This window comes from Myotis lucifugus, unplaced genomic scaffold (genome assembly GCF_000147115.1).
Source record: "Myotis lucifugus unplaced genomic scaffold, Myoluc2.0 scaffold_243, whole genome shotgun sequence".
In the NCBI taxonomy this organism is placed as follows: Eukaryota; Metazoa; Chordata; class Mammalia; order Chiroptera; family Vespertilionidae; genus Myotis; species Myotis lucifugus.
Window position 1 is genome coordinate 1,066,033 of NW_005871291.1, and position 15,493 is coordinate 1,081,525.

The window sequence follows — 15,493 nt, forward strand, 5'->3', positions numbered from 1 at the left end:
TCCAACTACCTTGTGAGGTGACCACAAACAACTGGCAAGGTAGATGAGTAAGGATTTAACCCAAACAGTCTTCCTTAAGAGTTCACATACCTAAATATTGTGCTATGCTGATCACATAGAATCCGTTATTTATTTTGCAGATAATCACAGCACAGAGGGCATTAAATGAAAAGTCTAAGATGATAGGTCTGTAGAGATTACACTAGTTTTCAGCTCAACCATACCCCAGTTTAGTGCAGTTTTTTCTCTTTCTCTTACTGTGATTTTGAAAGACTTACTGAATAACCACATTCTCACACACAAAAAAATCTTTTATGCTCCCTCCTCCATATCTGGAGTTGCCAAATGGCACTTACCTGTGCTGGACTGAACAATTCCAGAGTCTACGGTTTGTCCAAGAAGATCGTACTGGTTGAGGCGTGACCCATCTTCTGCTACCACCACTGAGCGTGCTGGCTCCCTGGTCCACTCATAAACAACTTCTGCTCTGGTATAAGCATCTAAAAGGAAAGAATGGAAAACAGTCCATGTGTCATGCCACTTTGCTTCTCCTAATAAGTAGGTTCTCTCAGCTTCATATTTTCTAGTTCATGGTTCCAGGGGCAGGCTAGGAACAGACAGCCCATGTCCCTTAGTTTAGGAACATTAAAACACATGTCCCTGATTCATTCAGTTACCTGTTCACTCTCATAACAGATGGTCACTAAGCATGTGCAAAGGACAAAGCACCTGAGGATATAGTAGTGAGCGGTAACAAGGTTCCCTGATCTTAGAGAATGGGCATTGCAGTGGTGGGGGCAACACCGGATAAGCTGATCAATGTATACTTTCATGTAGTGTTAAATACAATGATGCCATACACAACAGGGAAAGGGATAGAAAATGAAGGGAGTAGGGCCTGTTTTAGGGACTCAGAGAGGGTCACTGAAGAAGTGACATTTACATAAAGGCATTAGAGAATGAGTCATCTTAAGTCATGGTGAAGAGTTCTCTGGATAGGCAAACTGACAAGGTTCTTCCTCCAGGGCAGGCAAAAGTGTGGCATGTGTGAGAACAGAAGGAAGACCAATGTGGCTGGAGTGAAGTGCATGAGAGATGAAATAAGGGTAAGGCAGTAGCCTGCATCCAAACTATGTCAGGCTATTATGATGTATGATATTCCTACCTGTGAGGATAATTTGTGGATTAGATGAACTAATGCATATACAAATGCTTACTGTACTGCCTGGCATACAATTAACACATAACACATAATACCATTGTTAAAAATGAAACCGGTAATCAGGAGAAAACATAATAGTTCTCGACATAAAACATTCATTAAAATGGGAAATGAATGGGGGAGAGGGATTGATCACAAAGTTCTATTTAGCTGACAGCTTGTGAAGTGGTATATCCTTGGGTTTCAGTTTAGAATGGGACTTACAAACAAAGAAATTTGTCTCTCCATGACTAGTGCTGTTAGGAGCCTGAAGGCCCTTTGCTGTTTTCTTGGCTTGCTGTCTTCCTACACTACCACCATTTTCTTCTATGAATCATATGCCTTCACTGAAATGATTGCTTAGACTGCTTGTCTAGAGAGAACAGAGAGCTGGTTAGTCCAGGAGTTGACTCAGTCCTTGTATGTGCCTCCCCTGCAGGAAACCAGGAATGCATTATTCCCTCACACTTTCTGCATGCACACTGGTCAAAAGTAGAAGGGTAGGGGAAGTCCAGAGAACCTGGATCTGGGGCCACTGTTCTCTTGGCTCCTCTAATGTGTTCTCTCATATTTAGTAGCAGAAACCCAGAAAATTATTATGAAAGGCATTGATCTAAGAGACCTTCAAAAGCATTAATATATACATGAGTTTTATGCAGTGTGCAAACGGATCTATAACATCCTGAAGACTTGGATCAGGGTAAATTTTTTTCCTGGCTGCATCTTTTAGGTGTAAGCTTAATTATTAGGAAACAGCTAATTGTACTTTGCCAACTACCAGTATTTCCATATGATAAACAAGCTGATTTATTCTTAAGGTCAAACAAATGTCAGTAATGATAGAAAAGAAACATAATCATCTCCATTTATCAGAAAGAAAATGTTATCTATTTGGTTCAAGCATCCATACTCCAGTTGCTTTTCTGTGAATACAACTTCAACAGAAATGGAATTTTCCTCTAAATAGTTAAATCCATTCTTTCCAGTCCAGTAGATAGAAAATAAGTCCTTTCTCAAATAACATAAAAAAGTGCAGTCAAAGATTATTACTTATAGGTGTGGCTCAGTGGTTGAGCATTGACCTATGAACCCAGAAGTCAAGGTGCAATTGCCTGTCAGAGTACATGCCCGGGTTGTGGGCTTGATCCCCAGCTGATCAATCATTCTCTCTCATCATTGATGTTTCTATCTCTCCCTTCCTCCCTGAAATTAATAAAAATATTTTTAAAAGATTATTACTTTTAGAAAGCACTTGCAGCAATTCACTATTTAAAGTTTCTTGATGCTCTTTATAGATCTAACAAACTTAACTAATTAGAGATCTCTTGCTTAAAGACTTAGGCCTCTCATAAAAAAAATTTTACATGAAAATAAATTTACTCACAGCTTCCAAATTTTAGTGGGCAGGCATGGGCATCCATAGGGAAGTCCTCCAGATGCATTGGGCATTCAGCTCTCACTGTCAGCCTTATCATTTCAGAAAAACATGGGACACAAAGAAGAGTCCTATAGGTTAGATACTTGCTGATACATACAAATGTGATATTATTGCCTATAGCATATATTTTAACAAAGCAGGGAGACAGGCACAAACTGTAGCACTGTATTGAGCTGTTAGTAATCAAATGATCTAAAAAGAATTATTTACAATTATGATGATTTTATCCATTTTTTTGTTTTGAGAAAGTAGGTGACACCTGATTCTGTATGATGGGCAAGCATTGCTAATGTTTTCCAAAACAAGTATCATCAATAATCCACCTAGCAACAGTAAATCCTTCAAGTATGAGACTAGATGTAAGCAAATAAATACTTGCAAAATTACCAATTCATCCTTAGTTAATAAAAATTCACGGAAAGGAAAAAAAGAGAACTTCTCCTTTCCTATGAGCAGTTCTCCCTACCTCCTCCTCTAAAATAGCATCAAATGTATAAATCAAAAGAACCTTGTCCTCAGGCTTTGTGTAACTGAGATTAACATAAGTATCCTTTAGAGTGAACAAGTGATCTCACTGTATCACAACCATTGTTTTATTTTAGAATCCCCTGCCTAATTGAAGCCAGGATTATGTTGTGCTTCCTGTAGTCCATATCTTCTGGGAATGTGAATTCCATCCACTTTTTAAAAGAGTACTTAAGAAAGGAGTTTGCTGAAATAATTTTGCTCTCCTTTGGTGGAATTTGGAGGGAATGTGTGCCCCAATTCCTCACATGATCTTTAGAAAATATATTGATCCATATTGATACTGTTGTAATTAGCTAGTTATTAATACTAGGAAATGAGCAAAAGGACGGCCAGACATTATAGACATTGCCATCTGGGCAGCTACAAGGTAGATTATTTCACATTTCAAATATCAATAGATCCTGCTTGGATGATCTGGAAAGGTCTCAACACACCTGTATACTGATCCTCTATTTTCTCCCTTTTTTGATTTTTCATTTTTAAGTCCTATTATTCTTTTACTAGTTGAATTCAACATCTAAAGTGGTTCTTGAAGCATTTTTTCTGTCTTTTTTATTTGAATATTTTATTTGAATATTTAATATTTATTTGAATATTAAAAATAAGCTAGGAATTTTGGGAGCACTCTCCAAAGGCAAAATATCACTCTATTTCCATGCTAAACAGAATCCTTCAAGTCTAGGATTTTGCTTTCATTGTCTTTCCATACCAAAGGAATAATTGTATGGTCTGAATTACCAAGTGCTGGCCAGATCTACAAAAAGAACATTTTAACAAGTCAACTGGGTATGAAATAGCTGTTTCCCTTAAAAATGAGTCATAAACATATATAAATATTTTAAAATATCTCTATTTTCTTAAAATATTCAAAGTTTTATTTAAGTCATGTTTCCTTCATTCAGACATAAATAAATGATTGGTATCTAGATGCTAGGCTCTCTGGTAATCTCAAATTGTGGAGAATGTTTATAAAGCATAAATATATACTAGTCTTCAATTTAAGCAACATTTAAAATATCTATATTCTTAATCTAACTTACAATATCATTGTGAATTCATATACCCCTTCAAAATGTATACTTCCACATGAACCTATCATTTCTAAGAATTTTGAACCTTCCTTTGTGTTTTTCCCTTCTTTTTAATTAGAAAGATTTCCATATAGACACCTTGAGGTAGCTTTTAGAAATTTGATCTAGACCTTATTGAAATGCAGGAATGTATGAAGTTAATTCTAGGGAAAGGAAGTTACTCATATTGCACTAGAGCATGTGGGAGAAATACATTGAATTACTTAATATATATTGTAAACACTTTTTTAATTTTATCTAGTCATTGTATATAACACTTAATATGTGTGCAATAGTTTAGCTAGCTTATTTTTCATAGTAGTAATTATTGAAGTTGAATAATAGGGGAAAAATGAAACCAGATGTCCTACCATTGCCTATCAGCTTGATGATCACCTAGCCACGGATAAAAGGAAGGACAGAAAGATTCACAAAGGGACATGGTCCTCCTTACCTCATCGTGTACAGCAAGGTACCATCTTCCGTGATCCTCAGGAGTTTGTTGGGCATGGTCATGTTGTGTGCCACTGACTTCTTTCCATTGTGAAAAAAGGTATCTGGAGTCCAGATCTTGCTTGCCATTAGGTTATTTAACCGGAGAACTGTCATGGGTCCTTTAAATTTTAACCTTTCATCCTTCCAGCTTTGACGGAAAAATACATCTATTGTATATTCCTAGGTAATTATGGAAAATGACAAAGAGTTTACCGTGCTGTAATTTGCAATGCAAATAGCTTACACAAACAATGCATAATTTTTGCAACTTTAGAAGTAAAATATGAGCTCGGTGATGTTTCTAGAAGTAAACTTGTGGTGGCCTGTACATGTCAATGTCAGGTGAATCACTGGTTGGCATAATCATTTTCTGAAATATTTCTTGGATCTAGTTATCTCCTCAGATAAATGAAAATAACACCCTGCCCCCAACCCACCTCCACTACACCAGCACCTAAAGAGATAGAATATCTTGCAAATAAAAATGGAAGTCATGTTAGGAGTTATTACATATAAGAACAATTTTTAATGAGACAATTCCAATTATAAAGAGAAAGCATAGTGTTTTGGAGAGCCCTTCATGGTCTCTGAAGACCTCACACCCAATCCCAAATCATTCATGATTCCAATGTGAGTGCGATAATCCTATCTCCGTTTTTTTGCTAAATTGAACAATTTTTATCATAGATAATGTATGTGGACTTTCAACTCTATGCAATGAAGATGAATATGAAAATAAGGAATTTATTTTGCTGATAATTTGGATCTTTTCCAACGAAGCAAAGACTATAGAATATGGGTGTGTGTGTGTGTCTGTGTGTGTGTGTGTGTGTGTGTGTGTATGTGTGTATAGGACACATGAGAAATGTGTGAAGCTCATCATCATTCACAGCCAGGGACTCTGTTTATTTGAATAAACCAGCATTCCTTATGGCAATACCCAGAGACAAACATCTGCTAATCTGAATACAAGCAATGTGACTTACAGGCTCCTAAAATTGAAAACGGTAATATCCATCTTCCTTGCAGGATTTGCTACACTGACAGTAAATTTGGAACTCAATGGTTTGAAATAACGATTACTGCATTCTCCATTAATCTTAGCATGCTCCAAACTAGACGGAAGGCTAACTTGAAGACATCATCCTACATTTACTTAACTCTGATGCATCATGCATCAGAAAGCTGCTTCTGTTGTTTTTTTAAATCACATCAACTTTTCAACTTGCAAACTAATGTCTGTGTCTAGGCATTTTGTGCATGAATTTAACTACCTGTCTCTTTCTTAGACTTTAAGCAAGATTGGGTAAAGCCTGAAGGTTCATTCTTGGCGTACCATTGGCTCTGCTGGGCCTTTACTGATCAATTTATATTGGGTAGTTTATAATGCACTAAGCATAGTGTGAAATTCTGATTGAAACAAAAAGTATAACATGATGCTAGTCTATCTTTGTAGACAGGGAAGTTACCTTGTTTGATGGCTAGGTTTTTCTGTGTCTGGCAGTATCAGATGAAGGCACTAAGATGCATGAGATAGGAATTTACTCACCAAGAAACATTTGTTTAAGCATCTGTTAAATTCAGCAGAGGGAGAGGTGGTTTGATTTGCATGCTGTAAGAAAAACTCTTGGAGGAATAGGGTGGGCATAGAATGGTCTCTTGGGTGAGGAGAGAAATGAGGAGGGAGCCTGCAGATCCCATCAGGAAGTGATACAAAGTAGCAGTGCTAGCCCCGGAAGCTGTGGGTGCATTTACACTGGGCTGTGCATGTCCTCTTCTCTGGACAACAGGCCAGTTTATGAGATCATGATGATATTGCCATTACTCAATAAACTGCCACATGTACTCTCTTCTCTGTCCAGCTGAACTACTTTAGCCTGGTCAACAGTAGAGGGAATGGCCACTTGTAAATGAAAGTTCCAAGGATGTGATATCTAAACTGTCCAAGTCCTCATGAATCTAAAAATTGGGCTCATTTGTTTGCTTGCTCCAAGGATATTTCTGAAAATAAATGTTAATGTAGAATAAACTGAAAATATATTTTTTCAGAACAGGCTGTGCTGCCTGGTTATAAAATCTTTGACAAGATCTATACCAAAGTCAGTGATTTTAAAAATACGTCTTGAAAAAATTTTCACATTTACATGGATATCATGTTTACCGCCAACTTTACCTACCTGTGCTAATAACAGACAATGAAATCCCCAAGTTCATTTAAGATATTCTCTTTTCAAATGTTGTACTGGTCACACACACATCCACGTAGCAAAACTAATTGGATACGTTTTCATTTCCATCTCTCCTCTGTTAGAAGTGGAAATGAAAACTGAAATAAAAGGAGTTGATAAAGATCAGCTCCTAATATTTGGTCTTCCATGTCCTAAGAACTGCCCCTGCAATAGTGTCATGGTAGCAGCAGGGGGCTGCCAGCAGCACCTTGTAGAGAGCATGACCTTGCCCCCAGTAACAGTTCATTAGGCCAAGTTAGGCCAGAGCCCCTTCTTCCGGAAGTTGTAACAAGAGGGAGGAGAGGGCAGAGCCATACTTTAATGGTTACAGAAATAAATTCTAAACCTGCTAACTAGAGCTGAATTGTCTGTGCCTGCTGAAAGGCCTTAGGCCATTTTCTTACCTTCTCTAAACCTTGGTTTCCCAATTGATAATGGGGATGATAGCAGCACTTATTTTCATTTGCCTCTTCTGATAAGTTAGTTACTATCAGTAAATAGTCTGTCTGGAACCTAGGAAGCTCTCAGTAAATGTTAGAAGTTATTATACGTCTCCTAGTTTATTATTTTTTATGAACATATATTTATAATGGATTTTTATGTAGCTGGGAATGAAAAATTGCTATTTCTTTGAAATGGTGTTAGGGCAGAAAACCTGAGGAAAACAAGAAGGTAATCATAACCAAGCAAAGTAAAGACCGAGGCAAAAGAGAGGACTCCGCAGAAGGTTGTCTGAACAAATAGGAAGCAGTGGTGAAGAATTTGTTCAGGGATCGCAGTTCCAGCCCCCACACTCAGGTGAAAAGTCTCTCTAAGTTACCTTGTTCCACAGAGTAGGTCCCTCGAAAATGGAAGGTTTGTTCTGAAGACTGGGACAAAACATCTTATGTTCCTAAATAAGTATTGTAATGAAGTGTTCCCGCTTGCACCATTTATCACCATCTGTGTGTGCGTTGGCTCACTACATTGTAAGCACCATGGAAAGCAGGGCTCTGTGGCTGTGCCGCCTGGATATTTCTGTCAGAACCTAGTGCCCTGAGAATGTGCTGTTTGATTGCTAATTAATGGTTTTTAAAACAAAGTTAAGGAGTTGTCCTAATTTTGTTTTCTATTCCAGTTGAAGTCAGATGCTTAGGGAGCTGTGGAGCCTCTAGGGACAGACAGTCTGAGGTCAAGTTGCTACCTAGCTGGGTCACTTTCCTCCTTTGGAAAATGTGGATAATAAGAATACTTAGCTAAAATATTGGGTATTAGGATTAGTTGAAATATGGTCTATAAAACCCTTAGCATGGTGCCTACCGTATCGTAAGTATCCAATAATGTTGAGTGTCATAATGGCTATTATTAATTAGATACTTTATTAGTTCCCACTTTAAAAACTAGGAAGCTTTTCCTGTCTTAAAAAAATAGCTTTGTCATTCTGCCTTCTAATTCTGACAGTTTCTAAATCATGCTGCTCTGTCTTATGCATAATTCTGCTATAACGTGGTTTACATGATTAATCTTCTCAAAGTGGTCAGGTACCATCTCCACTAGCCACTTAGCAGATCAGTTGCAGACCTATGGCTAGTGTGATTACAGAACAATTCAAATGTTATCCAGCTCTGGATATTTAGGCGATAGGGAGTATCAGTGACCCAGACACTCTGCCCCTTCTTCCTATCTAATATTTGACCAAAGGCCATGCATGAAAAGTAATTCATGATAATCATAGGGTTAATGGTTTATTAAAAATCCTACTTGTACCTCTGGTCCAAGACCAAACAATAGATATCATTGTTTCCTTAAATCACAGTTAATCTGAAGCAATCACTCAAAGGCGTGCCAACTGTTTTTCAAGATGAAAGGTTTTGATTGCCTAGGGCTTTATTCATTACTATCTCTTTACAACACCTATTGGGCATCTACTCTTTGTGAGGCATCATGCTAGGAGCTGGAGAAAGAATAGCCATTTATTATTATTATTATTATTATTATTATTAATTATTGCAAGAGTATGATGTCTGTAATGTTTCACTTTCTCTCTTGATGTTTCCATTGATTAGAAGAGCGCAGATCCAGTATAAGACATTTGAATGCTCTCCATTCCCTAATACAGTGGGGCCTTGACTTACGAGTTTAATTCGTTCTGAGACCCAGCTCGTTAAGGAGCTCGTTAAGGAGCTCATTAACTCAAATTACTCTATCAACTCAATGCAAAAAATCAGCCGAGAGACAGCTGGTATCTCAAAAAACTCGTTAGTCGGGACACTCGTAAGTTAAGGCCCTACTGTACTGTTCTATTTGGGGAGGGGAGGAAGGAGAACTAATTTAATTTGATGTGTGAATTTGGAAGGAGAAATCAGTCTTGCCAATTTTAGCCTCTTCCTCTTGACTTTTCCATTTTGGATGCTGGCTGTTCATAAGACTCAGTTTTCTATGCACCTCTATGCTAGAAGGTTCACATGGACAGTCTACTCTATACCCTAGCAGAGGGAGGCCAACACTGCCTGTTGACTAGGTGGGTTAATCTGGCTGATCCTGGGGTTTACTCTCAGAAAACCCACTTTTCTGCAGATATAAACCACTTTCTGCAATATCATTATTAGTAATAAAGGTGATTTTGTCATATTTCATATCCTTTACTCATTGTCTTATTTCTCAAAAGGTTCAGAACTCAAGTTGGGAAAATGGTGTCATTTATTGAGTTCCTTGAGACCTTAATTTTTAAAGATAATATAGACTCTTAAATCTGTTCCAATTAAGTAATAATTCAACACTTACGGTAAGCTAGCAGCGCACTGATACTGTGAGGAATGTGAAAATGTATCTTTAATATTTTGGGGCATCACTTTAGGAAAATAAGACATTTTTTATAAGAAAAATAACTTTACAAAGCAGTTCTCTATGTGAGGTTAAATTATATTTTACAGTCAGTAAATGTAATTAGAATGCTGAAAAGGAAAATTATTTTTATATTAGATTAAAACATTTTTTTCATAAAGCATTTGGGTCTTGATTTGGGCCTTTGTTTAAATACAGGATTTAGATGGATGTGGAATAGAGGAAATTTCCATGAAGGGTACATAAGGAGTTCAGAGGCAAAAATTATAACTATTATTTATTGAGCACTATCAGTAGACACTTCAGTTGCATATCTCATTTAAAATTCCTAACAATCTTATAATAATAGGCAATGATACTAACATCCCCACTATAAGCTTAAGTGGTTTGCCCAAGGTCATGCTGCTGATAGTGAGGAGATTTGCATTCAGCCGGCCTGAATCCCAGAGCCAGTCCTGCTCACCCCCAAGTTGTATTTGTCTCACACAAATGATTAAATAGTCAATATTTAGAACAAGTGAGGACACATTAGTAAAATCATTTATGGATTGTATGGAATACAATCAGAGGAGTTTAAATTTGACCATAAACGTGACGGGGATCTATGAAATCTTCTTAATTAGAAAAGTAGCATGAGAGAATGGTGTTGTGTGAAGGTCCTCAGAGAGCAATCAATATAGCAACAGCTATTGTATCACACAGTATTTCAATAAGCGGTCTACAGACTGACCACAGTGGCAAAATGTTTTGCCGGAGTAATAAATCCGCAATTACGGCTTTTATATTTCTGTTTCTTCCAGAGTAATAATGGCTGACATTTGTTTAGTGCTTATTATATGCCAAGAATTTTAAGTGCTTTTCATGTATTAAGTCACTTAACACTTGTGCTAACCCCATGAGGAATTACCATTATTCCTTCCATCTTACACATGAAGAAACTGAGGCAGAAAGATATTACCCAAGGAAATATCCTTATAAATGGAGGAGCTGGGATCATAAACCCAGACATTCTGGTTCAGAAATTTGTACTGTTACCCACCACTCTGCTGTCTCTCATGCGCTCTGCTGACCCTAATTTGCAATAGTTGGTACATTTCATAACCTGTTTTAAGATCTAAATTATCCTGAGCCAGCATCTCCCAATGTTTGACTCACAGAGCATTAGGTCTATAGCATGTCTACAGGTATTACATGAAGAAAAAGGATGTTGGATAAATACAACTGGAAGACACTAGATTATATGACGTTAAGCAGTTTCCTTACTGCAGGACTTGTCAGCGCTTTTACCCTGCCAAGGTGGGTGCACTGTAAATTTCACACTTTGGGAAATGCTGGTCTCAGTTGATATTTTCTATAACTTTTATTTGGAGTCATCTGAGCTACTATGAAATCAGGACTTTTACATTAATATGGCATTTCAAATATAATATTCAATTAATCGATCTTTGAAATGTTCATAATGATGTATCTTCATGGCCTCTTCCTCTTTGTGATTTTTTTGCTTATATAGGAGCTTGGCTGTTATGACTTTGGAAAAATTATTTAATACCTACAGAGCTCTACTGGTGCACCAGTTCCCATCAGATGCAAGAGAAATGCATGTTAATCATTGGGGTTGGGAAAAGAAAGAACAGGTATGCATTCATTTTATTCACACTCTTAATTACAATTTAATGAATGCCTTTTGTAGTGAAACTGAATATTTGTTACTAGTATATTTTAACTATTTCTCTGGCTAATTCTGATCAAATATGCATTAAGATTTTATATTCATTTCCCTTTTTAGCCAAAAAATTCAGAAATTGCAATATTTATGACTATTCTATAATATTGCTGGTTACTCAGAAACCTAGAATCCTCCTAACTGAAATGGAAGATAACTTACACACACACTATTTGGATTACAGAACATAAACCAAGGCAAAGCTGTGGGGTGGAAATAAAGAAGACTGTAGTGATTGATAACCATAAATAGTCTTGGCCAGAGAAGTAAATGGGTATTTTCTATTATATAAATATTATGTATACATTTTATATTACATATTATGCACATAGACACAAAGCTATAGTCAAGCTATTTCAAGTTGTTCCCTAAATACTTAGTATATATTTTTTCTTTCAAAAGTAAATTTAGAAAACATCCCAAGAGAGCAAAAAAAATGCAGTGTCACTCACCATATCATGGTCTGAAACGGGTCCGAAACTGGTGACGAAGATGTCAGTCTTCACTTCAGTTACTCGCTCTGATGAAGCAGAAAATTGGGACAGTGAATGTCTATCAACAGCCCTTATTAGATCTCACCGCTACACATTTACACCCAAATGGGAAATTTATTGGCTTTGATTAGCTATTTCTAAAATCGGTCCACTGTGTAGTCCTGATAATTTACTGCTTACACATGAAATTTCACAGTTAATATTTTTCAGTGGAGAACAGAGCCTAAATATGCTACTTTGGGAGGTGGAAACTTTATGAAGAAGTCGGCTACTGCTTAATGAATTCTTCAAGAATGTATACACTTTCCTAAATGATACAAGGCCATTTCACATTGTAATAAAAAGGTGTTAGCATATGGCTATGGTTTAAGCATCTATATTCCTACAAAGCTTGCCAGATCCGTTAGGTATTTAGCTACTCTTGGGAAATATATACTGCACGGTAGCAAGCTTTATTAACTCTTTATGGACTCAAGGGTACGCTTCATAAATTATTGCTTTCTGTCACTAAATCATAACTGAATTACCCAAATTACTCCCTGGAAAAACCTGACAACTCATATAAATATCTTCAATTTTGAGGATAGGAAGAACATATTATGGCACAGAAAAGTTCATTTAATAGATTCCATTTCAAGTTCAATATGATTTTATTGTATTGGTCTCTGAGGCATATATATCAACCAATAAAACATATTTATTGTAGTTTTCTAACAACTCAACACAGACACTTTTAAGGAAATACATTCACTTGCACAAAAAATAGAAAAATGTTTCTTTCATAAAAGGAAACAATTTGTTGAGAGGTGAGAATGAAAAACATATGACTTTGTAATTTCCAGCTTTAGCTCTGAGAAATAATACCCCAGTATATTAAGCAATTTATTTTATTTATTGGGACATATATCTCTGGCATAGGACATTAAAATGGAGATCCAATATATGTGATAATAAATTTTTTGAATATCAATTTTATCCCTCAGCAATTCACTTGTACACAGTTAATACTCTCTGAGCATATTTCTCTCAAGGAAGTTATGTTATACAATACACATAATGTGTACCTCACAATATAAAATAATTTGAAGGTGGAGATAGCCCCTTCAATAACCAATACAATATTTTTGGCTTGTTTTTGTTGGTTTGTTTTTGCAAACAATTTCATTTGTTCCAAAATGCATAAAGAAATGCTTGACATAAGAATTATCTGGGGTTTACCTTTTAAAAATTTCAAATTGGAGGATATAGTCTGAGACAGATTATAGAGTTGTGTTTTTAGAACTCACTTGGGACCTCATTTTTAATATTCTGCACCAACTGTGCAGCTTTAGAGGAAAGAACAGCTGTCAGCAATAAGTCTAGGCTATATTAACCATTTGCCCCTTATATGGGTTCCCATGCTTGTACGCCCCTTCCAGCAGTCATTTGTTTCCAAGGTTGAGTTTAGGTTCTCTCCAGATTATAAACTATGAGATTTATGGTGAACATCTTACAAATCTGAGTGACATTTATGGCATTAAAATTATATTCACTTTTATTTTTATATTTGTAGCAGGGATCTACCATTAAATGCATGATAATTTGAGAAATATATGAATGCCTTCTGCACTGGGCAATGCTAGGCGGCGTGAGGCAGTTCTCCTGCACTCCTTTATCACGATTACCTGCGTCATGGTACAGGGAGGGTAACATTTCTGCTCTGTAAGGTATTTCCCCAAGGTAGCTAGCTTTACAAAAATTAGCTTACCAGATGTTTTAGGAGCAACCAATCTGTTTTATCTAGCATGATAAAATGCTCTTAAGCAGTGAGATATACACTTGCCAAATATATGTGCTGTTTCCCTCCGATGTTTTTAGCTTTCTAGTAGGTAACTGTGCTACATAAGTGACAAATTATAAAGGCCCAGAAGCCTATTTGTAAAGATCACTGTGCCATTCAAATAGAACATAAAACATGGTTAAATTTGCATACATTTATTGCCAGACATCATTGTTACTGTGCATGTAGGGATTAGGCATCAATGGAAAACAGGTCACATCAATGGCTATAACCACATTTTAAAGTCTGTCTCTTTATTATTTTATCTATCCTTGCCCCTAAGTGTATTTCCCATAGCAGATCATCACCTTCCAGTACTTCTTCTTATTTTCTACCAGCTGTCTCCCTCTGAGGTTTCCCAAAACTCAGCACTGTACCATTGCAAGGCAGATACCTGACCAAGAGCCTCACCTCGTCTCTCAAATGACCTTTTCACCATGACGATCATGGACTACCACCATCCACATAAATCCACTATTAATATCTTGATGCATTCCCTTATATTTTTTCTATTCAAATATGTGCTTAATGATTATCCTTAAATCGCATTCTCACTCAGTTGAGTTCAGTTTCGTTAAACAAAGGATAGACACCTTTGACCACAAGTATGTCTCTCACTGTAGCTCACTAGAAAGGCCCTAAGTGGCCCCTGAAGTGATTCTTCTTTAAGGCAGAGAAATCTGGAGTGCAAAGTTTTAAGATCGCCAGAGGATTGTTGTGAATGAACTTCAGCCAAATTTTAATTAGTGGTTTACTTGCTTTTTGGCAAAGAAAGGGTGGTCTAGAATCAAGACCTCTTCAGGTTCAGGATCAGGCTTCAGTGGAAGATGTGCTCATATGCATGCTCTTTGAGATCTAGGGGAATGGTTGAGGAACATTCTTTTCCCCAAATCGGGAAAATTCAGTCATGTTTTCCTCTCCCCTTCAGGTTGAAATCGCCACGGGGTGGGAGAAGGGAATCTATCTATGTAAATTATTTATTACTTAAGGAATACTAAAACATTAGAATCTAAGTCATCTGCTCTAATGCCAGACTTTATTGACTTAGCGCTAGATTCTAAAGTGATATTAGAAATACTCAAAGCCTTTCTCTGGATCACATGAGGAAAAGACAAGAAATTTTTATCCATCAAAATACTCTATTGAAGAGCATGCAACATGAGTCAGGAATTTCTAATGAAGGTCAGCTAGAATGTTTATACACCTAGCCAAAGTTAAACATAAATGAACCCCTTTACATAACTAGGAAACAGTCTGAAAATGAAATTTATTTAAAATAACTTGTTTGGGAGACATGTTGAAAAAACAGATTATTCAGCATATTTTTCAATCAAATATCTTTTTCATAATAATCCTTCACTGTCCAATGTAAAAAAAAACCCAAAAGATTCTTTAAATGCACACACATGTTCAAGTATTCAAGGAAGTAACATGGAATAGAGCTATGTAAAATAGAATAATGATGATGATGATTGCTCTTCTTACAATGATTGGGGAATATCTTCAAGTAGTTCATCAATGTAAATGAAGATTTTGTTGATAAATAAATCAATTCAAGTAAGCCTTTTAGCAAGCACACACTGCAAAGATATATTTATATATAAAACATATATATCTATATCTATATATATATATATATATATATATACATATATATATATATATATGTATATA

General features: G+C 36.3%; 1 protein-coding gene across 2 annotated transcripts in view; it reads right to left on the reverse strand.

The window, feature by feature from the left end:
• GABRA1 (gamma-aminobutyric acid type A receptor alpha1 subunit) overlaps positions 1–15,493 on the reverse strand; it is a 49,019-nt gene that overhangs the window by 18,028 nt on the left and 15,498 nt on the right. For both annotated transcript variants that reach the window (XM_006098596.3, XM_023762320.1), the window contains 4 exons: positions 11,959–12,026; positions 4,692–4,912; positions 2,586–2,668; positions 357–500 (listed from right to left, as the gene is read on the reverse strand). In XM_006098596.3, the coding sequence (XP_006098658.1) occupies positions 357–500; positions 2,586–2,668; positions 4,692–4,912; positions 11,959–12,026 (516 nt within the window). The remainder of the gene's footprint in view (positions 1–356; positions 501–2,585; positions 2,669–4,691; positions 4,913–11,958; positions 12,027–15,493) is intronic.